This window comes from Balaenoptera borealis (assembly GCF_965194805.1).
Source record: "Balaenoptera borealis genome assembly, chromosome: 5".
NCBI lineage: Eukaryota > Metazoa > Chordata > Mammalia > Artiodactyla > Balaenopteridae > Balaenoptera > Balaenoptera borealis.
In genome coordinates this window covers 54415173-54439658 of record NC_138862.1, presented here as the reverse complement: position 1 = coordinate 54439658, position 24486 = coordinate 54415173, and the positions used below count along the sequence as shown (strand labels likewise).

General features: G+C 37.7%; 1 protein-coding gene and 1 long non-coding RNA gene across 2 annotated transcripts in view; one reads left to right on the top strand and one right to left on the bottom strand.

The window, feature by feature from the left end:
• Positions 1-24486, top strand: part of LOC309629284 (uncharacterized protein) — a 1158831-nt gene that overhangs the window by 296327 nt on the left and 838018 nt on the right. The window contains exon 6 of the mRNA XM_082393108.1: positions 17217-17302. Coding sequence (XP_082249234.1) covers positions 17217-17302 — 86 coding nt within the window. The remainder of the gene's footprint in view (positions 1-17216; positions 17303-24486) is intronic.
• Positions 1-24486, bottom strand: part of LOC309629290 — a 255887-nt gene that overhangs the window by 174566 nt on the left and 56835 nt on the right. The window lies entirely within an intron of this gene.

Sequence of the window (24486 nt, the reverse complement as noted above, 5' to 3'; positions counted from 1 at the left end):
GTAAGTGGCAAATCTAGGGCTTGGTCACAGGTTTTCTGCTGCTAAAGCATCATTTTAAACGTACTGTCTTAATTAGATTATAGACCTGTAGGTGAATAAGGTATTTGCTGCTAATGGTGTCTTCCATAGGGACTGCCTGTGGGGGTCAAAGTCAAAAAAAGACTGCCCATTGAATGGAAACTTTTTTTTCTTTTTAACTAGCTCACTGTGGATGAGCTTAGCATGATTTTTCAACTGGTTACTTTCTACTGTTTCTTTAAGACCAGGAAGGCTTCCTGACTGCTCACATCTGATTAGGTATCCTTCTGAGGCACTTCCTTCTATCAGAGTACGTGCCACACTGACTGTATTGATCTGCTACATGTTTGTCTCCTCAACAGCATCTTTGCTTGAATTCCTAGTACCTAGAGCAATATCTAGCACATATGCGCAGTAAATGTTTATTAAATGAATTAACTGCATTTGTGACCGTGATCCATACAAGGAGTTGGTTTCTAAATGTGTTGCTGTTACAGAGTTGAGTAATACCTCAGTCCAATGAAGTTGAACAGGGTGTATCCTCAAGGAGGCATGATGGGAATATAAATGAAAACTGTAATTTATTTAATTGTACTGCAACTTGCATCACGTGGTATAATGGTATTTGTGGTCACTTTTAACAAAGGCTGATTGATTGGAAGGAGTTGACATCTATATTCAAAGAAGAGAGATCCTGAGTTTTAAAGGCATGGGTGTATTTGGTCTGTAGGTAATTTGGGAGCAGATATGGTTTAATGTTTTGTATAATATTCTTTAAAATTAGCCAGTTATTTCTGGATATATGCCGTGCACATAACCTTCTGATTAATAATTGGATTTTTCAAATACCTTGATACTCAAAAATGAAATCCATAGAGAGTAGATATTAATATTTTGGTCACTGGAAAATAGTGTATTCCCCATAAAAATAGCAGATGATTCTTTATATTTAATTATTTATGAGTCTGCTAACGGTGTCTTAAAAAAATTGAAGCAGAAAAGCGTAAGACGTTAGACAATGGTGATCTTACTAAAAAAATTTCCCCAGAGTTCTTGCCTGAGAAGCCAACAAAACTCTTCATTTCTTTCTACAGATAGGTACAGCGGCATCTGGCACAATGCTTTGCACACAGTAGACCTGCAACAAATACTTTCTAATTTTGTCAGTTCAGTAGACTACAGTAATCTAAAGCAACATTTGTCTATCATTTTTCCTTCATGACACACATGATAGATGTTGCTTCAGCCTTCTAATGCATCCCTGTATGTCTACTGAAGGTTGTTTCATGTATACCAGCTGTAACTGCACTTTCTCTCTCGTGAAGCATATGGAATGTGCATGAGAATACATTATTGTAGAGGTAATAACAATAATAGTGATGATGATGATGATACAAGTAGAATATTTCAAGCATCAATCTGATCACTGTTTTGTTTATAACCTTGCAATAGCTTCTCGTTGCCCAGTGTCAGTGCCTAAACTTTTGTTTGGGACACAGGGCTTAGCATGGTGGTAGGGTCAGCTGCAGCTGGGTGCTTGTGCCCCTGTAGGATGCAGATTCACTTTGGCGAAGGCCACCAGGCCCCAACCACATTCCAGACCATAGAACTATCTGAAAAATAACTGAAGAGAAGCAGGAATAACAACTGGGTATTCAGTGTGAGCTCAGCTTGTACCTAGTCAGACAGCGGGTATATATAGATTCTTGGGTGCTCAGGGATTGTGAACTACTCTCGGGAAATCTCAAAGAGGCAATTTGATACGAAGCAGCTTCCACCTCTGGACCTTACTGAGGGTTTGCTAAAAATGGAATGACAGAAATACTTTGTCCTGCTGTGAGGTTAGAGGGACCTCACAACAAGGATAGAGTTATCTGACTTTGATGGGTTTTTGAGTACCACACTGCCACTTCCCAGTTCTTTGGCAACTTAATTCTGAGAAAAACTCAGCTTTTCTATGTAACAGAATTTTAATTTTCATTGGATTTGAAGCATAAAAAAATTTTTTTTTTGTCCCTTATAAACTAGTTTATGGTACTTCCTGAAGGATTCCCAAGGCAATTTAGAGCAATTGAGTCATTGATGTACTATCCTTTAATATCATAAGGCTAAAGTAGTAAATAATTAATTGATTTTTTTTTTTTTTTTTTTGTACTCACATTGTGGTATAATGGAAAGAGAGACTAGTTTCAAATCCTGGTTCTACAATTTACATGCTGTAGGACATTGGGCAATGCAATTCATTCATTCATTTATTTATATAGCAGATTATGGTTTTCTTACTTTGTGCCAGACACAGTATTAAAGCTCTGAGGAGAGAAGTCAAATAGAAATGATCTCTGTATTTTCAGAGATTTTAGTCTACTGGGGGAGACTGGCAAGTAAACCGGCGATTTCATGAGTGTACCATGGAAGTATGTAGAATTGTAGTGTCGTGTGGAACTGAAACCAAGGCGAGTGTGAACTGAGAATGGGGGAGGGCATTAGGGAAGGCTTCTCAGGGAAAGCCATACTTAAGCTGAGTCTTAAAGCCAAGTACAATTTAGTTGAATACAGATATAGAAAGAAAATTCTAGCAACCTGAGCAAAGCTAACTGGGAAGCACGAAATAAGATATATTTACAGATCAGTATTAACTCTTCAATATTACTGATATGAAAGTTTCATCTTGAGACAAAGGAGATAAATTTAGACAAATGTTTACATTTCCGTTTCTCTAAAATGAAAATAATTATGTCTACCTCGTGGATTTGTTGTAAGCACTCCGTAAAGCAGTGTATGTAGAGTACCTAGCACGTAGGTGCTCAAAAATCTTAGCTCCTTTTTTCTCCACCATATACCCTCCCCTGCCCTTCCTCACTTATGATGTTCCTAAGTGGAAAAAAAACCCTAATGATGGTTAGTTATCAGTTTGGAAATTATGGCCACGTTTAGGAAAGTGGAGGAAGAGTCAAGAGCTTTAGAACTCCGTTCTTTTTCTGACCTGGACTGCAGAATGTTGAATTGAATGGGGGCAGTCCTTGGCAGCAACAGTGCTTTATTCTGACACTGCAGTTTCCTGTGTCATCACAATTGGTATGTGAGGAGGGCACTGGTTCCTAAAGGGCACTGTATTCTTGGTCTGTCTGTTTGATTTGCTGAGTTCAGCACTGAGCACAGGTCATGTGCGCTGGGGTGCCTGGAAAAAACCTGGGAACGATGTTGTTGCTTATGTTCTCTTTTCTTTCACCATTTTGAAGTCTCTGAATTTGGATGTGTTGCAGGGAGCTCAGTTTTTAAGTATGCATTTTTTTTCTGGGTAACAGGTCCATAATTTCTGTGATCCAGTAAATATTAAGGATCACTGCTTTTGAGGATTTTTGGTCTACAGTTTGATATTTCTTTCAAGGAGCTTTGCCTCAAGTACTGGGTTGGGTTCTGATAAGAGTTACCTAGTCTGGAGAGATTTTATTCATTCTACCATTTATTGTTAGTAAGAAATTGATGTTTATACTCAAATGTAGTTTTCCCAAATGTTTGTCATTTGCAAATATCTTTCGGGATTTTTGTCATACCCAGATACCTTCTGTTCTATATGTTTACTCAATATTTTCTTTAAATTTCCAACCTTTAAAAAACTTACATGAATTTAGCCTCATTCTAAGCAATAATACTTATGAATTCATGGACTTGGTATGCCAGTTACAATTTTCCAATACATATTCAGACAAGTGTTAAAATAAAAAATGATCTAATCTACCATCTAGTACAGGAATCAACAAACACTGTCAAGTCTATTCATTTATGAATCGTCTATGGCTGCTTTTGACCTATAACAGCGGAGCAGTTGAGACAGAGACAGAATGGCCCACAATGACTAGCGTATTTATTACTTAGCTCTTTAAGAAAAACTTTGCCAACCTCTGACCTAAAATTGTCTGCATACCATCAATACAACACATAGCACACTCTGTAAAACATTACTGTAGTGCAGTTTTGCCAAGAGAGTGTGCGTTAAATCTTTAATCACATTTTTTTCCAGAACCAGCAAATACTTTACCTTTTTATTCTGGAACTGAAATATTTAATTATAAATAACTTATGTTCTGAGACTCTTGGTGACAAGTCTGTTTGAGACCCAAGGAAAAACATAGACATTAAGGATAATTTGTATATTTTTAAAAGGGAATATTTGCCTATAAAAATACCTAATGGTACAAAAATGCATAAAGTGAGAAGTAAAAATTTCCCTGCAAGGAAACTCTAATCTTACCCACTAAAAACAACATTCCTTGTATTTCCTCCTAGTCATTTTCTGTGCATATTCAAGATTAAAGACTTTTTTTCTTTCTTTAAAATATAGCTTCTTTTTTTTAATGAAAAAATAGGATATCAATGTTGCAACCTTTTTATAACTTAGATATATTTCTGTTTAGAAATTTAAGTAATATGGCTAAAATTATAAATTGTTTAATATTACTTCAGAGTGTTTCTTAAGAGCTTTGTTGATATATAATTTACATATTGTGAAATTCACTCATTTTAAGTGCACCATTCAATGATTTTTAATAAATTTGCAGAGTTGTGCAGCCATCAGCACAGTCCAATTTTAGAACATTTTCATCATCCCCAAAAGATTCCTCACGCCCGTTTGCAGTCAGTCTGTTGCTACCCCCAGCCCCAGGCAACCACTAATCTACTTTCTGTTTGTATAGATATGTCTTTTCTGGACATTTTACATAAATGGAATCATATATTATATGATCTTTTGTGTCTGGCTTCTTTCACTTAGCGTTTCAAAGTGATTTTAAGGTAAAAGATGAAGGAAGTGTTCAAATAGCCCCAGGAATCTTCACTCTTTTGCATAGGATGCTTTAGCTACAGTCAGTATTTTGCTTTCTTTTCTTTGGAAATTAGTCTTTGAGACATGCAGTGATACAAGTACCAGGTAACTTCTGCAGTTCCTAAAATCCACAGCTTCCCAAACTTCTGTGCACACTTGGAACAGTGGTTATTTGTGCAGCACTCTGGAGTGAATAGAAGAGGCCGCTCACTGCTGGTGGCAGCAGGTCCTTGCCTGACAACTTAGAGGGGAAACAAGATCTTGGCACAGCTGTATCAAATGTACACCATCCCAGTGTGCTGTGCCAGGTGGGCCAGGAAGTTCTCCTGCAAGTCTTCCAGCTTTGATGTAACAAAAACTTCCAAGTATTCTTATGAATGTGCTATGTGGATCCAGCCCCAAGAGCCCTTTTCTCAGCCTCGTTCCTATGCCCTTTCCTATGTAATAACGATGGCTTAAAGCCAGTTAATAGACAGTCAAAATCAGTGAGAAACTGATTTATTTTTCTCTATCATATCAGCAGATATAGATTTACCTATTTCTTTTTAACAGAATTTCAATGCTTTGATATCACACTTTATTTAATCAGTTTATTATTTAGTTTTTTTCTCTTCTTTTTTATTATTACAAGCAGTGGTAAATGTCGCATTGTGATTTGCATATTTTTGCCTTCTCCTCAAGTGTCAGTTGGATAAACTTCTGCAAGTGGACTCGCTGGATCACGGGCTGTGCACATGCCTGTGCCACATGCCGCGGGACAGCCCGGGCGCCACAACTACTGAGCTCACGTGCCTCAACGAGAGAGCCCGCGTGCCGCAAACTACAGAGCCCACGCGCTCTGGAGCCTGCGCGCCACAACTAGAGAGAGAAACACCTGCACGTCACAACTAGAGAGAAGCCTGTGCACCGCAACGAAAGATGCCCCAACTAAGACCCGACACAGCCAAAAAAATAAAGAAAATAGATATAGAAAATAAATAAATAAATAACACGTGGCCGCCTACTGATCTCTGGAAATCTACTTTTTCACTATAATAAAATAATCCTAGGGTATAGTTTCAAGTTATAGGACGATGATACTCTGAGTTTCAAGGAGGGAAAAAAAAATGAAGAAGGGTATTTCTAAGTGGGTGTAGAAACATTTCCAAAATTAAGTAGTAATGAATTAAACTCTTCAAGTCACAGTGTACTGTGGGATCAAGAAGCAGTTGTGGGTCAACTTCAGAATTCTGGTATTTTCATCTCTGTTGGAATTTCTTGGCAGTGACTCCCACTTAAAGGTTTATAGTGAATATAATATACTATTTCTACTGATCAAAGAAAGTTACTTGGTGTCAGACAGCAACTTGGGAGCCAGAGTGTTTACTGGGTAATTTCTTAATGAGCTCTGGCTCATGGTTCTCATCTTTTTAAGAGGGAGGAATGTAACTCGGAATGCACAGAGTCAAACCATGAGCATTTTGGCAGATGTGGAGATGCAGCACAGCTGGAGAAGAACTCCCTTCTTTGAAATCTCATATCTCAAGTGCTACATCAATTTTTAAGCTTTTTCCACTGCCAGTTAAGATTTTAATATGAGCAGGAACTGGGGGATGTTTATTGATATAGTCAAGGAAACATCAGTATCTGTTCACTGGTTGCCCTCTTCTGTCTCTACAAGTAATCTGTGAGGACAATGGGTGAGGGGCAATGAGGGAGGAGAATAAGGTGCTCTGTTGTTGCTGGATTGGCAGGAAGCGTGGCAATAAAGACAGCTGGGATAGTAATTTATCCTATGGCATGATCTTCACCTCCTGAATCAGAAGCCCTATGGTTAATCAGGGGGACACAAGGCACTGATAATTATTCTTTTAAAAATGCTTTTTATTTTTCATTATAAAGTTATACATGTTCAGTACATAAAATATAGGAAGTAAAGGAAAAATTGGTGAAGATATTGCTTCGTGCAGCTGCCAGCTTTCTATCTTTAATATATCATTGTTCTTCTGGTCCAATATGACTTGAATAAAGACCTCAATTCCCCCAAGCAACAAAATATAGTTCTTCAACAGCAGTCAACAAACATATATCAAATTGGAACCACCAAATCAGGAACTGGACTAGTGCTGAAAATACAAAGGGAACAGAGATTTGGTTCCTGACACACAGATCCTAATGAGTAGTGTAAATGATGAACAATTAGACTAATTGATGAAGCTTGAGAAATTACAATATAACTGGAGGCTCAATGAGTCTGTATAAATAAGAGAAGAAGAGTACAAGTGGCATGGGTCACTAACTGGTTGACTTGATGTGTTCTTCTCCGCGCCTTGGCTTCTTTCCCTGTGAAATGAAGGGTCTGGACCAGATGATATGTAGAGTGAGAAAATTGTTCTGATCTGCCTGGGACTTCTTCCAGACTGAAAGTCCCAGGTCCCAGGAACTCCTTAGTCCCAATTTTAAAACTGAAAGTCCCTTGTCTTAGTAGCCTCAAAGTCCTGGGCAAACAGAGAGTCGGTCAATCTATTTATAGGGTTCCTTCTAATTTTCATGTTTATGATTTGTTAAAAAAACAAAATTCAACTGAGTAAATTTTAAAGATCTTATTGGTTTTATTCAATGATTCATGAATTGGGCAGCATCCCAATTCTAGCAGATAGAAAGGAGCTCTGAGAAGCTGTACAAAAGGAAAGACTTTTATAGACAGAAGGGAGCAGGAACAAGGAAGTTATGCTAGGCAAGAGAGTAGGTTGGTTATCCCAAGGATACTTTCTTTAGGTGATGGTAGGGGTCTCTCAGGCAGCTGACCTAGCTAGTGCCGATCAGGTGATTCCTGATTGACTGGTTTAAGATTCCATTTCTGGGAGAGCCAAAGCTGTAGTTAATTCCTGGTTTGGTGACTTGGGGCTTAACATAAGCAACTCCATATTGGGCCTGTTGTCCTGTTTTTAACAGATTGTATATTGAGAAAGAATATTTGCCAAAGTTTATGATATGACCAAGTGTTAAGATGCTTAGATTGGAATGCTGTATGTACATTAACAATACTACTGTTTATGGGAAAATGGGTTTTATGATATTTATGGGAAGATGGGTTTTTTTCTTCTGAGAAAATATCTCACAAATAAGTATCTGCAAACACTTTGTAGTGTCAGAGTTTTCTGCAAGCCACTGCCTTGGTTGTGATTCTCAGTTGAGTCCTCTAGGGGCATGGTGTATACAAACAGCACTGGCTTTGTAGTCAGGCAATTTTTGCTCTTTTGTTTACTAGCCATGAGAGCTGATGAAAACTCCTCTGTGATGTAGTTTCTTCATTTTTAATATATGAATAATAATAGTTACCTTGCAAGGTTGTTAGGAGAATCACAGAGTATATTAGTAAGTAGTAAGTGCTCAGCAGATGTTTGTTTTGTTTTCCTAAACAGTTTGCTTTCTATTGTTTTTAAATTAATGGGAACTGGATCCAAATTAGGACAAAAAAAAAAAAAAAGCATCTGAGAAAGATGCTTTTTACAGGAGCTTACCCTAAAAAAATTGCATATATAAATATATACGTGTGTGTGTATACATATGAATACATATATATGTATACTTAAATATATATAGATGTGTATATACATATGAATACATACATAGATGTATACTTCAATATATATTTTCCATTAATGTTGCTCAAGAAAGCCAAAGCATGTTCTAAGTGTTACTACTGAAAATTAGGATCCAACCTAGGTCATAGAGTCTTATAAACCCCATTTAACTGTTGAAACTAACTGTTTTAATGCAGTGATTTGACTTGTTCAATATCCATTAAATTTAATTATTTATTTGAATTTTAATAGCAAAAAAGAAAGCTACAATTCTACAGGCAATACCTTATTGAATGCTGATGCATAGGTTACTCTCACAAGGATAATTTTAAATTTAAAAGAAATATTTAAAGTCAAAATTCTTAAGTGTATACCATAAATGATGACTAATAAGTGATAATAGCTTTTAATTTATTCTAGTATGCGTATATTAGAAAAACTACTGTGGGAAATAATGGCCTAAAGAAAAAATAAGGCACACATAAAGAAAAAAAAAGCCTGATGTCATAATGCATCTGAAAATAAAAACTGTGAAAACTCAAAGGTTTCTTATACATGTTCACTGGTGACTTTAAGGGCAAGGGGGCCCAGCTCCTTGAGATGTATAACTATTCAGTAACCAGTCAGAGTGTTATTAGCCTGTTCTAGGTAGTGAATAATATAATTCCTCCCCTCAGCTCTACATTTATACATTTCTTAGCTAAGAGACAAGTGTCAGTGTGTATTTCATAAGCCCAAGCTATTTTAAGCCTCTGCATTTTCATTTGTCTGTATAGACAAAAATGTTGGCTGCCAAAAACATAGCCTTAAATATTGGATTACCTAGTTCTAGTTCAGTTACCAAAATGCGTTTGTATATCCACTGTGTGCATGCGAGCTGTGCTAGGTTCTGGGAGGAGTGATGATAAGTCAACTCACTAGCAAACAAACAAACAGTAGGCATATTTCTTGCCTTCTAAGAGTTAACAGTTTTGCTGGGGAGGCACAATTTCACAAAATAAAATAAGCAGTTTAGTTAGGATTGTTTAAATATGAGTTTTTGAAATGTTTTCCCCCGAAGTGAAAAAAATAGGATCAGTGCCAGAGTGGCCAGTTCCAAAGTGATGTTCTAAAACTTCAGAAGTTTCCTTGGAGTAGCAGAAACTTTCCAGGAAGTGAAGCAGTTTATAAATAGTTTCAGATCTTTGGGGAAATATATGGAGAAACTGACAGAAAATGAATCCATGGAGATTTGACACCTGAGCAAGACCCACCTAAGCAAGATCTAAAAATAAAACCGAATGGAGTTGTCCAAGGATTATGTACCTATTATCAGAGACATTCATGCAAAACTTTAGGTTAGGTGGTGACAGGATTACAACTACGACAAGAAAGTGAGATACAGTTAGTGAAATTCTGAAGTGCTCTCTTAGGCTGAGTCAACCTTAAGAAAGAACACCCCTGTTTTTGATAACAGACGAAGAAAGGCTATGGAGGAGACAGATTCTGGTAAGGCAGAGATTTCTGTAACAAACACAATAAAGATGACATTTCTAATGTATGGGCGTGGGCTTTATTTGCAGTGTTACAACTGTTTTTTGATCAAATGTGTTGTGCAGGATTTGTGGCATAATAGGCATCAAGGGAAAAGGTTTGGATATTTTTAGAGAACTGTACCTTCAGTATGTCTCAACAGTGTGATTTGAGGGCTTTCAGGGAAAGCTTCCCATCTCCAATTAACTCTCACACTTAGGAATAAAAAGTTCCATTATTAGCGGTTTCTCTGTGGTGAACATATCCTTTCCTTGTCTCTTTTTGAAGGTGGAAGAATTGCCGAGAATGGCAGCACTTTCTTTCCTTCACGCTTTAGATCAATACTTGTTAGATCACTTTCCTGTTTGATAAGAGAGATGGGAAAACTTGAGAACGAAAGGAAGTGAGTATGGAAGGGGCCGGGGAGAGCAGAGGCCACTGAATCAGTCAGAGTCCTGGAAGACAATGGTGTTGGTTTACCAACGTTTTCTGGGCTCTACTGAATGAAACATGGATTTGTGTACAATGACTTGAGAGTTAAGGGATCTTTATGTAGGAAATAACCTTCTGTCCTATCTCACTGGTATATTGTTAGGATAGAAGTAATAATGAAATAATAATAATAATAAACAACTTTTAAAATTCTCTGAGCATTGCTGAAGAATATGATTATAATATTGTGATAGTGGACAAGTTATCAGTAATCAACTTCCATGTAAATCTGGGTCAAAGAAAATTTAACCACAGGGGGAAGAAAATAAATCCATGAGACTGCCTTTAGCAAGGTCATAGAGCAAGATACTTTCCAGCCCCGAGAACCCGCGATTTCCTTCCTGTTTCTTTTCATCTTTATCTGTTCTGTATTCCACTATTTTATGTCCCTTCTCCCACCCTTTGCCTTTCTCAGTAAGGATATTTTCTTTTCGAGACCTGAGGATATTGCCACTGTTTTGGTTATTGCTTTTGCACTTGTGTAGCAGCTTTTAAATTCCCATCTTTTTTAGCAGCTGCAGCCAGACAAACATATGAGTCAGTGGGAGGGGTTTAGAGGAGCTGGCTCAGTTCTCCAGGGAGCAGTAACCTTTTGGCAGTCCAACAGACGCACATTTAAAGTCCAATGACTGCGAAAGCTCTCTCTGTACATGTGATAGCAACTGCAGCTTTCCCAAGCTCTACCAAGAGTTTTTTCAGAGGGAATCAGGTTTCTGCCTATAGAGAGAGACATTCCTGAAGGCTTAACTCTGACCTCAGCTAAAATCTGGAGACAGCTGGGAAGTGATAAGGGCGGGGGGGATGAAATTTGGGGATATGAACGTGAAAAGGTCTTATTAAATGTTCTCATTAGGTTTTGTTGCCGTGTACCCTATACTCCAAATAGCGAATCAAAGCTAATCTTTCCTTTTTCAGTAGTTCAGAGTACCAAGATATTTCTCTTTACAGTGTTCACATAAGTGATTCTCAAAGTGTGGTTTCCAATCTGGTTATCCTTGAGGGCCTCCTGGAGGGGTGTGCATTTTCAGCTCAATCTTTTTCACCTGTTTATCCTCTGACAATGACAGTGGTCCACAGACTAAGATGTTCCTGTGAGTGAAGCTTCTACTTTGCTAATTGCTTATATTTGATTAAAAACAAAACTGCCAGTTTGATCAACTTCATATTAAGAAGAAAATAAAGATAGGAGTGGGTTGTTGATTCCTACAAGAAACCAGTAAATGATTTATTTCTCTATTTCCTTACATTGTTCTTCCTGTATCTTTTGCTTTCTTCTTCATTGTTTATCATAAAATGAAAAGAATAAGAGGATCTTGTGTAAAAGGGATGAATCATGGAAGATTTTTTCTTTGTGGCAAGTAGGAACAATTGGTTCTTTTGCTAAATGAAAATTCAGACAATACTTTCCTTGATACGCCTTTTGCTAAGATGAAGTTTCACAATAAAGTCTGTTTACACTGAAAAAGGCAACAGAATAGTATCTTAGTTAACATAGAAGAAAGTGATGATTAGAGGCCAGTTGGAAAGCCAAAGGCACAGTCTCAATGAGGCTGGAAAGTTTTACTTGATGACCCAAGGTACCAGTTGGGGTTCTTGGTTTCAAATATTAGAGAACCTCTGTCTAACATAGGCAGAAAAATAATTTGTTGGAAGGATATTGGGTTTCTCACAAATTGGCTAGAAGGCTAGAGATCGAATTCAGAAAGAGACAGGGAACCAAGGGAGGATGAACAGCTGAGGACATAGCTGAGATCCCTCCACTGCTTAGAATCTGTCACTATTCCTGTTACCATTGACACTGATGCCCCTTGACATTTACCACCACACCACTGGCCACTGCCCTCTGCCCTGGGGGTCAGGAATATTTCCTGGCAACTCGAGCAACTTGACATCTCTCAAGAATCAAAGAGCCAGGTGGCGCAGTGGTTGGGAATCCACCTGCCAATGCAGGGGACACGGGTTCGAGCCCTGGTCTGGGAAGATCCCACATGCCGCAGAGCAGCTAAGCCCGTGCACCACGGCTACTGAGCCTGTGCTTTAGAGCCCGCGAGCCACAACTACTGAGCCCGCGCACCTAGAGCCTGTGCTCCACAACAAGAGAAACCACGGCGATGAGAAGCCTGTGCACCTCAATGAAGAGTAGCCCCCGCTCTCCGCAACTAGAGAAAGCCTGCGCACAGCAACAAAGACCCAATGCAGACAAAAATAAATAAATAAAATAAATAAATTTAAAAAAATAAAATAAAATAACAATAATAAAAAAAAGAATCAAAGGGCCAGTCAAGAGCACCTAATTGGCTGAGTTCAGGTCATGTGTGTTTGTCCAAACATCTAGGTCAAGAGCACCTAATTGGCTGAGTTCAGGTCATGTGTGTTTGTCCAAACATCTAGGTCAAGAGCACCTAATTGTCCGAGTTCAGGTCATGTGTGTTTGTCCAAACACCTAGGGATGGTGCCTGATGCAGGGGCGTGTGTACGGGGGCGAGCAGGAGATGAGGAGGTGGACCTTTTTATTTTCAACTCAATTTTATCTATCTATTCATCTCGCAACAATGACAAGAAGCCCCCTCCCCTTACTTACCCTGTTGGAGGTGAAGATACCCACCTTTCTTGTATTCTTGCAGTACTTCGTATATCGGCTTTACTGCATTGTTTTATTTATAATTGACATGTCTGCTTTCCCTTACTAGACCTAATTTATGGAGAAGGATTAAGTTCTGTTTTTAGCCTCATCATCTAGAGTGCCTAACAAGTATTAGGAACTTAAAATATATTAGTTGAATAAATTATGTTTAGTTATATCACAGGGAAGGCTAATACAATGAAAACATATGAAATAATAATAGCAAACAAGTACTAATGGAGCACTTGTTATATACTGACCGTTCTCTCATTTCATCCTTATAACAGTCCTGTGAAATAGTTTCTATTCTTTTCTTCATTTTATGCATGAGAGACCAAGGCTCAGGTTAACTAACTTGTTCTAGTTTATATAACTGAAACTGACAGAGCAGGGATTTCAGATTCAGGGCAGTCCGACTTCATCAGAACTGTACTGCCCCCTGGAGGTAAATCAGAGAGAAGAGGAAAAGGGGTCCAGTCTCAGAGAAGAGAGATCTCTAGTTTGCTATTCTCTGTTCTTAGATGTTCACCTTGGATGGATGGCATTTATTTGATGGTAGACAAGCCAGGCAAGAGAGTTTTATGTTTACTGATATGAATGAGATCCTTTTTTGAATTTGATATTATCCTAAAGAAACTGGTGTTTCATCATAACTTGATTAATAAAGCATTCCTTATTTATGGAATTCTTAGCTCTGTGTTTACCTCATAATATAAGCAAATAAAATAAGTATAAATAAATCCACATAAATGTAGATTATTCAAATCAGAATTTACAAATTTTGTATCTCACATCAAAATCTTTGTTTTCTTTATTTAGTTAACAAAAGCCATATCTTACCCTAAAACTTAAGAATTTTGAGTATTTTTTCTTCTCATCTTTAGAAGTACATCTTTAGAAAATGTACTGAAATCACGGTTGTCTGCTTTGGAAAAGAATTCTTGCCTAAATATGAGTAAGAAAATAGCAGTAATCCAGATATTTTTATTGGCATAAATGTATATGTTTTTATTTTCATGGTGAGTTGTATCTGAGAGAGAGCATATACCTTCTTTTATCAGAAATGATGAAAACATGGGATTGCTCCTTGGGAAACATTAAAAGCAGGTTTTCTTCATGACAGTTAAGAGGACAGAATAGAGTGAATTTAAATGTGATTGCTTTGTATTTGGATAACCAGTTGCTAAAGCAAGGATATATTCTGTTATATCGTCATTTTATTCCTGGTACTTGAGGCATTATAGAAACATGCAGAACTCATACTTGTAATTGCATTCTTATACATGTCTTCTTGTATAGATAGCTCTGTTACTCCAGAAGGCTAATTACCAGTGTGGATTTACTCAACTTGTAAGTTTCAAGTAAATGGACGAGTAGTAAATGCGGACATAGAGGAATAATTTGCATTTAAGTAGGCTTGTGGGAAAGACTTTGTAGGTTATGGAAGATTGAGTATATTTGTGTAAGAGGGAAGAGAGAGGAGAGGGAAGGAAGGAGTAAAGGTATGAAAGAGGCAGGAGATTGTTTATGAAGATGTTAACAAAAGAGTGGAAGGAAAAAGATCAGATTCAGTAATGGAGAGATTGGCGGTGGAAGTAAGAGTAATATAGCCAGAGAAAGGAAATGCAAAGATCATAACCTTGAAGGGGGGTGGGTCTAAAAGATGATAGGATGCAGAGTGGCTGAAGTGGATCACAGTTGTAGTTGTTTGACATTGAGAAGGTCATGGAAGATGGGATGACAGATGTTGGGCTGTAGAAGATTTTCTCTTGGGTGCTAAAGTTTTTAAATAACTTGGGAATGCCCTGGAGGTCACCAGATGATAGTGGTAAAGATGCAGGAAAGTACACAAATGCTCAAGTGTGCCTCAGAAAATGTGCTGAGAGCTGGTGATGGGCAATTGTTGGGAAGCCGCAGTGGAGATGATGTAATGCCAGCTCCTCCAGCCCACTGAATTCAGAGGCGCGGAAGAGAGCAACATCTATTGGAGAGGAACCTGGGAGTGAGCATCAGACAGGAAAATTGAGATTTCCAATCAGGTTAGGAGAAAGTACATCTGTTTTTGGCTTTGGCTTTAGTTATTAACACACTCTTAATGAGCTACAACCGTGTGGTAGACATCATGCTGGATGTCGGGAATTCAGAGGTTTAAAACAGTGTGTCATCATGAAGAGGGTGGATTTTGAAGCTAGCCTCAGTTGGCTTTCAAATCTGACACCATCACCACTATCTCTGTGGCCCTGTGGAGTTCTTAGCTCACCTGAGACTTTGTTTCCTCTTCTGTAAAATAAAGATATTGATAACTTATCTTGCAGCATTGTTGTGAGGATAAAATAAATTGTAAATAAAAGTTCTATCATTGTGTGGCCTTGCAGTTGCTACCATCATCATTATTGTTGTTGTTGTTATTATTTTGGTGTCTAATCTGATTGGTTGGGGCAGATGACATGCACATAACCATGAGCTGGTAGGAAGACTGAGGTTAACTAACCCCTGACAGTCTTATGTGGGAACTCTGGCAGTGGGTTAAAGTTTAATGAGCCCTAGGCCAGGCAGTTTTGATGAGATGAGATAAGGAGGTAGAACACACCGAGGGCCACATTAACAGCACTGCCATATGTGTAGTGATCATGGATGCAGACCCAGAAGAAACACTTGCCTCAGAAATCAGAGAAACCATCTGTCTGGGTTTCAGTTTCTTCATTTATTGAGAATATAGACTTCCCTTCTTTCTGTTTGGTTGTTGTGAAGATGACGAGATAAGTGCGTTGACAGCTGTGAGTGATGTGTATCTGAAAGGTTTTGTGTTTATGAATTTTTGTGGACAGAATTTCCTCTCCCCACCATCCTTACAAGACCTGGAGAAAATGGAGAAAAATACTCTCCACAGGAGATTAAACCTAAGAGTAAAAAAAAAAAAAAAATTCTCCTCAGTGTAATTGAAACATTTGTGAATCATATGATAGGGAAAAGACAAAAAAATGTTGTAGCATGTAAATGTTGAAAAATGTAGGCGTGAGCATGCTTGGTAACTTCTAGAGTTGCCGTCAGTCATTAGAAAATGTTTTGCTTAGTAATCAATACTGTAATACGATGAAATGTGACATTTCTCTAAGCCACTCTTGGATCCTTAAAAGGAAGAAAAAAAGACTTCCATTGTTTATTTGGAAGACTATCAGAAAGTGAGGATTTCTCGCCCACTAATATTTCTATCCAGACTTGTGTGACCCTTCCCTTTAACCGATCAGCCATCTCTATCACAGATTCTTCCTCCCCCCCCCCCCCGCCCCCGCCTGTCTGTTGTCTGGATGGAGCAGGTTCTGCTCATCGGACTCAGCTTTGTGTTTCATTTGGCCTCCAAATAATTGGTTGGATCGAAAATTTTTAAGAGCTAGCCAGTTTAAACTATGGTAACAATAGGTAAAAGTGAGTAAATATAAGGGATTGATTCCTCAGCAAATGCCACCCATTTAAGACCAGATGAAAGAGGTCAACATTCATAATAATAGTGGCTAATATGTTGTGAATGCATCTTTTAACCAGTTTAAAATCCTCATCGAGACACGCTGAGCTTGTTATTACTACCCGATTTTAAAGGTGAGGGCAATTGAAGGAGGAGAATAAAGTCACCTGCTCAAGGACTCCATTTAATCGGTGGCAGAGTTGGGACTGGAAACCTGATAGTATAGCTTTAAGCACTGGGATGCATCATCTTTTCAGGTTTGAAAGACTTAGAGAAGAAATGTTAAAATGGAAAAAAAATCAGTCAATCAGTCCATCCATCAAAGGCCTGGAAAGGATTATAGTTGGTTATCAAATTTTAGAATGTGAGGAATAAGAGCACTTTTTGAAATGGGAGAGGTAAATTTAGCACAATAATTGGAAATGTGTTTCATAAATTTATGCAATTTAGTAACCCAAGAAACAGTTTATACTGAAATCCTCCTCCCTTTAAAAAAAACCTCTGATGAAATAGATGTACATTTGAGTATCTTTTAGGGCATACATCCTCTAATTTTTAGGCTTATTTCAGGGAAAACATTAGACTCTTTGCCTTTTATTCTCATGGTGCTGTTTATAGAACCGTAGTACTGGGCTGTAGGAAACGTTCTGTGTTCTGACTTATGAGAACTTAACTTCCTTCTGTGGGTTTGACTTTATTCTCACGTCTTTGTCTCCACAGGGAACTGTCTTACAGTTGTTCAACATCAGCCTGACAACAATGAATGGAACAATGACATGGTGGCTGGCAAGAGGCAAGAGGCTCAGGTTTCCAATAGTTTGTATAATAACTGAATTTATGTAATTTATGAAATACTCTAAAGAGGAACTTTTTATTATGAAATTAACAAGGTAGACTTTCAGATCCTTACATCTGTCTTTGAAAAAATTATCCTGTTCTAATTTGTTGAAATGTAGCCCTTGAATCTTTCATTCAAAAATATGTGTACTGCCTTGGTGTTATTTGCACTTGTGAATTTTTATGAGATTTTCATTTCAAATTGTTAAATGGAATGATTACTTTTATTTTTTTAACTTTTAGTTTTTAAAAGTTATTTCAATTTATGTTCTCTAATTTTTTTTTTTTTTTATATTTATTTATTTGGCTGCACTGGGTCTCAGTTGTGGCATGAGGGATTTTTTTGTTTTTTAGTTGTGGCACGAGGGATCTTCGTTGCAGCATGCAGGATCTTTAGTTGTGGCATGCGGGATCTTTTAGTTGCAGCATGCAGGATCTTTTATTTGCAGCGTGCGAGCTCTTTTAGTTGCGGCATGAGGGATCTAGTTCTCTGACCAGGGATCGAACCTCGGCCCCCTGCATTGGGAGCGCAGAGTCTTAACCATTGGACCACCAGGGAAGTCCCTAAATGTTTTAAAGAAACTTAAGATTTAAAAATACATTTGCAGAGCCAGAGCTATGATGTATTATTATTTTGTAAAATATTTTAGCAAAAAATTGCTAAATTTTTGCAAAGAAGGAATGCGATCATTCAGTAGACTTGTAGAGACATGGATAATGGTTAGCTCTCAATGCAGTTACTCCTGTGTCTTTCCTGCTCTATTTGCCAATAACAAGAATTGAGTTTTTTGGATCCTGTGGTTTGGAAATAAAAAATTACGCATTCTACATACTCTTTATTGAGGTATGCTATGTGAGACAAATGGTGTGATGTTCTGCTTGGAGACCAGAAAGCTGAGATGTTCTAGGGGCAGTGGGCATTCCTAGGCGGCATGTGGGGAAGTAGGATAGAGTGGTGATAAGGTGATGGTTTCCAGAGGCCACAGGAGTTGGACTGGCGGCCTGGCCCAAGGGAGATACCCTGGCCTCTGGGTCACGGCTCTCTCACCCTCTGGGTTTATATCCTGCTTTCGCTCAGGCACATTTCATGCTCACGTGAGAGGAAAACACCCTTACTGGCTTATTAAGGCACAAAGAGGCTTTCACAAATGCTGTCTCTGATAGTTTCTGAAGGGGCTTTTCAGCTGTCACCATGACCCCTGCCGGACTAAACATATGTTTAAAACATGTGGCGGAATGGTCAGGTTGAGAGGCTCTGTTGCCACTTGGTATTATTCCTGGCTCTCTTTTCCAGTCGACTTGCCAGCATTCTAATTGTGTGGGGCTTGCAGCTGCCACAGTCATACTAGTCTCAGTTCGGTGTTTCCAAGCTCCTGAAGATTCCACCACTTCTGCCAGAAGTCCTCCCAGTTGTTACCACCCTGATTGCTTTCAAGTTCAGAGGCAAAGCGGGGGAGTCAGTCTGTCTCTCTCTGTCTCTGTCCTCTTGTGCTCTAGATCACGTTCTGGCTTTTTCTTATTGACGTGCCGTATATTCACGGAGAGCAGCTCTGTTACCTTTGCTTGTATGCAGCCTCCGCAGGGCTCTGTGGAGAACACTTCACGAATGGCTTAAATATCACTCACCAACGTCTTTCCAGTCCCCTCTGTTGTTTCTTGCTAAAAGGGTATCTGGGTTAACTTAAATGCTTCTATTAAGCGGGATATCTTTCCTCTGTGTCAATGCAGTTATTAATGGATCATGAGTAGATCAGTTGTGATATTTAATTCTGGCAGCTTTTCATAAAAGACTTACCCTGTTTATTCAAATGATCCCCTCAATTTCCTGCTGGCTCTGGTACCTAAATGTAGTGGTCCAGATTGGTCAGGTACTATTTACTTTAGTAAAATAACGGATGTGACAAATATTTCAGTTGGTCCAAATGAAATCTCATTAAAGAGTCTGTAATGTAATTGATTCTGATGTTTTTGAGTAGCAGCACTGAAGGAAAGGAGAGAAAGTGGGATTGAAAGACAATTGACATTTGTCTCCCCCAGGATCCATGTTTAGATCTTTATAAGCATTTTCCCATTTAATCCTGGCAAAAGTCCTTTCATCTAGTTAGTTTACTCCTATTTTAAAAATGGGGAAACTGAGGCTCAGAGGGTTAAATATCATATTCTAGGATACATACGTATCTAGTAAGTGGTAGAAATAATTTCACATCCTGGTGGGTTCGATGCCAAAGTCAGTGTTCTTTCACTTGAATATACTGCACCCAAGGTTGCTTCACACTTACCTTGGTAAGTGTATAAATGTATATGTGGAAGTCTCCTTACCTGTCCTGTTGCCATCTGTGAAGACTGCCTGCCAAAATTATTACCTGCTTTATGAGATGTAAATATAAATTAGTGAGGCTCATTTAAATAACGTCCTTCCCCTATTTGTGCCAAACGAGAGCTGTCCCCACATATCACGTACCTCAGGAGGTTATGAAATCATACCAAAGCCTGTCCTGGTTAGTGGCCTTTTAGCAATCTCTCTTTGGGAATCGTGCAGTGCAGTTAACTTTGAACAGTGTAAGGGCCAGCTTTCTCTCAGAGATTTGTAGAAAGGAGCCGAGATGGGCCAGACATCTGAGGGACTTCATGTTTGCCACCCTCAGTGTCTCTGTGCAGTAGCAGAAAATGTTTTCTTTTGAGAGCAGGGTGGGTTACAGTGAGATGGGGTCTTGAAGGGATGTTTGGAATGTCTGCTGTGGGGAATTAACCAGTGTCACAGGGCAGTACTGCTGAGGGTCTAACCCATAATTCAGAGACAGCATGTTTGGTTTATTCTAGGAGCGCTAGATGGCTGGATTGATAAATATATAGAGTGAGTATGGAAAAAGGAACCATGGCAGTGAGGATAATGGCAGCGTGTGGATGAGATGAAGCACTCTGGGTTCTGGTTCTAGGGAAGAAACTGAAACCATAGGAGGGGTGTTGTTAAACAAGAGGATGGGATAAACATCACAAGTGAGAAATAATGTGAGTATAAAGCAGACACTTCACAGGCACAGGGCTGGAAGGGTGCCTGCCTTTAATCTGCTGCTGTGAGTATTTGTGGTGGGGAGGGGACAGAGGTCACCTGACCAAGTTGAGAGACTTCAAAATAGTATTTTTAAAGGGTTGTAGCTATTCTGTGTTTATAATTTCAGACTAATGTGTAGAATGCCACTTTGACTATAATTTAAAAAATTCTACTAATTCTAGTGATATCTTTTGCATGATAAAAGCAAATAAAATCAATTTGTAGCTAATTACAAAATTTATATTCAATTTCAAATGTACAGTGGTAAATCAAAGTTGCTAAGAAACCCATGATCTGAGGTCTTTCAGATTTTTTTATTCAATAGGTTCCAGGCCCAGTCTCCCAGTTTTTAAGTTGAGAACAGAAATTGGTCTCCATATTCTGAGATAGAACACATGGAAGTCTTTAGTTCAAGGAAGTTCAGCTTATAATCAAGTTTATAATGACTATATACAGTCTTAGTAGGTGAAATGAGCCATACATTTGTCTTTTAGAAAACAACTGCATTTACATTAGAGAGAATTTCAAAGATAAACTAGCATGAAATTTCATGAATATTGTCTTTCTTTATATAAACTGAACCCTACATACAATAGTGAAATCTTCTGGTATAAATTTACAACCTGTATATTCTGATAAGTTGAAGATTTTCTAAATGTCACAAAATTGTCATAAGAAATATCATCATCGAAATTGCTTTTCACAAAAGCTCTCCTTTATTACTTCTACTGAATAATTTATATGTTTTGGAAATGGCATGTGTTAATTTTTATGAAAAGTAATAATGTGATTTATTTGAAAGGTCTGTTTTTTCTGAGAATAAATCAATGCTTCTTAATCATTTGTCTAATCTGCAAGCATTGTAGGTATAAATCAGGTTACAAATTAAGTCAGAAATCTAAGTTAGACACAGATTGATTTTGATTCCACTTGCCTTCAAGTGAAATAGCCTGGACCCAATAAAATTCTCTCCATTGATTTCCAGAAATGGCATTTGGGGTAGCCTCATGGTATTAATGTGATTGTCACGGCCTGGTATTTGTACTCAGCTGTGGTAATAGAGTAAGTTTAAATTGATAAGATTGGATAAATAGCATTCTTCAGATGTTCTGGATGACAGCATATCTAATGTAATTGCATTTGTCTGCCAGCTTCTATGTGTTAGAGCACAAAAGATTTTGATCCATGAATAATTTCGATAAAGAAATTCAACTCACTTCCTTCTATAGTATACTACAAATTGTAAATTTTCATTACAACTATTCAATCACTTGAGAAAAGAATGCATTTTAAATCAGGTTCCATGCCAAATATCTCATTTATGGAGCTGTGCTGCTTAAAATTGGACAAATTGATTACTTTGGTGAATGTTGAAAATCTCAGTTGGAAACATTAAAACCAACTTTATTAGTTCTAGGATCTAGTAATACATATACTTGTGTAATAAATATTAGGAGCTACTAATAGACCAGCTTTTAAGTGAGAGAATATCCATTTGCTTAATTGTGGTGAATTATCGGGATATGACTAGGTAGGCCTGGGTGCTGAAATATGACTAAAACATTCATGAATGCTACCAGCTCCTTTAGGAAGCTAATAAATATGCCCATTAGATAGTCTTATGAGATACTTGTGGGCTTCAAGGCCTGATCATAATGGTTGATTTATGCCTGTGTAGCTACTTTTATTACAAGATCATGAAAGCCTATGCAGTCATTCACTAACTGATCACCACAATCCCTTTATGAGTGAAATGGCTGGTATTTATTGTTCCTTCAGTATCTGGTCACTTTTCAAGAGGCTTTTCAACATTTTAATCAATCTCGTTTGGTTCCAGTAACTCCATAATTTGAATATATGATACTGAATTGAACTATGATGTTTAGAAACTCATTTATGTTTCACTTTAAAAGATAGCTCATTTTATCAAAAGTTTTATTCCTGCCTCCACGCAGTCTTTCCTTACTTTTTTTATATTAAATTTAACTCTGTAGCTTTGACAAGGTTTTCTGGATTCTCTCATGAAGAATCACAGAACTGTGATTGGAACTGACCTTTAAGGTTTCAGGTTCTGACTCCAAGCCTCAATCCACTCTGGGCATCTCTGAAAGATGGGCATTGGGCCAGGATCATAAGTGTTTTCCCTGGAGTTTGTAGCAAGAAAGCCCTGATTTGAGTCTCTACCTAATGAACCTGGTGGGGTTATTGCAAATTTTTTGAGATCAGCTTTTCAGTTAAGAGACAGCTTGAGTGGTTATAGTTTTATTTTTATACCGAGGTAAAACTTCTCTTGCAGTGACCTTAGGAATTAATAGAGTATGTAGCTTCTACTATTTTGACACTTTTAAAGACTGATATGTTCTTTAGTTTTCCATATTCTGTGGTAAATATTTCTATTTCTAATTTCTTCAATCCCAAAATAATGACATGGTTTCCGGAGGTCTTGTAGATCACTCTCATCAGTATTTTCTCCTGATATCCACAGTTGTCTTAAATTTTTGTTGCCAGAATTGCACATGCTGGTGAAAAGCTGTAATAGCTAACCTTTTTTTTTTTATTCCTAAAGTAGGCATTGTACTAAGTAGTTTATATGCATTATGTATTTTAAAAAGTTAAACATTTTATTTTAAGGTAATTATAGACTTTATCACAAATAGTTGTAAAAAATGATGCAGAGAGATCACATGTATCCTTTACTCCGTTTTTCCCAATGGTAATATATTCCAAAATTATAATATGTTATCATAACCAGGAAGTTGACATTGATGCGATTAATCTGTCTTTTCAGATTTCCCCAGTTTTATGTATCCTTTGTGTTGATGTATTGAGCTCTATACGGTTGTATCAATGGCGTATGTCCACCACAGTCCAGAGATGAGATATCCATCACCTGAAAGATCCCTTGTGTTGTCCCTTATGCAGACACATCCCCTTCCTTCCTGCTTCCCCTCCCCAACCCCATCCTTAACTCCTGGCAACCACTAATCTGTTCTCCATTTCTCTAATTTTGTCATTTCATGAACATTGTATAAACGTAATCCTAACAGGTATGCAAACTTTTGGAGACTGGCTTTTTTTTTTTTTTTTTTTTAACCAAGTAAAGTTATCTGGATAAACATTCAACCTATTGTATGTATCAAGGGTTTGTTCTTTTTTATTGCTAAGGAGTATTATATGGTATGGATGTACCACAATTTGTTTATCCATTAACCTGTTAAAAGACATCTGGATAGCTTCCAGTTTTAGGCTATTAGAACATGAACAGTCGTGTACAGGTTTTTTTGTGTGAGCATGCATTTTCTCTGCGATGAATGCCCAAGAATGCAGTTGCTATTGTGTGGTAATTGTATGTTTAGTTTTCGAAGAAACTACCAAACAGTTTTTTCAGAGTTTCGTACCAGCAATGTATGAGTGATCTAGTTTCTCCATATCCTTGCCTGTATTTGGTGTTGGGGTACTTTTTAAAACATTGTAGCTATTCTGATAGGTGTGTACTATCTCACTGTAGTATTAACATGCATTTTTTTAAATGGCTAATGATTTGAATATTTTTTCATGAGTTTTTTGCCATTTGTGTATCCTTTTCAGTGAAACGTCTGTGCATGTCTTTTGCCTATTTTCTAAATGGATTGTTTGTTGTTTTGTTTGAGAATTCTTTATATATTCTACTAGTCCTTTGTTGGTTTGGAAAATTTCCTCTCAGTCTATATCTTGTCTTTTCAATCTTTTAACAGGGTCTTTTGCAGAGCAAGAATTCTTAATTTTGATGAAGTTCAATTTTCAATTTTTCCTTTTATAGGTTATGCTTTTGGTGCTCAGTCTAAGAGCTCTTTGCCTGGCTCTAGTCCCAGATGATTTTTCTCTGTTTTTTTCCCCCCGGAAAGTTTTATAGCATTCTATTTTATGTTTAAGTACATGATATATTTTAGTTGATTTTGGATAAGGTGTGTGGTTTAAGTTGAGATTCAGTTTTTTTTTTTCCCCCCCTAGGGATGTCCAGTTGCTCCAGACCGTTTGTTTAAAAGGCTATTTATTCTTCCTTCACTGAGTTGCTTTTGCACCATTGGAAAAATCAATTGAATGTATTTATGTGGGTCTATT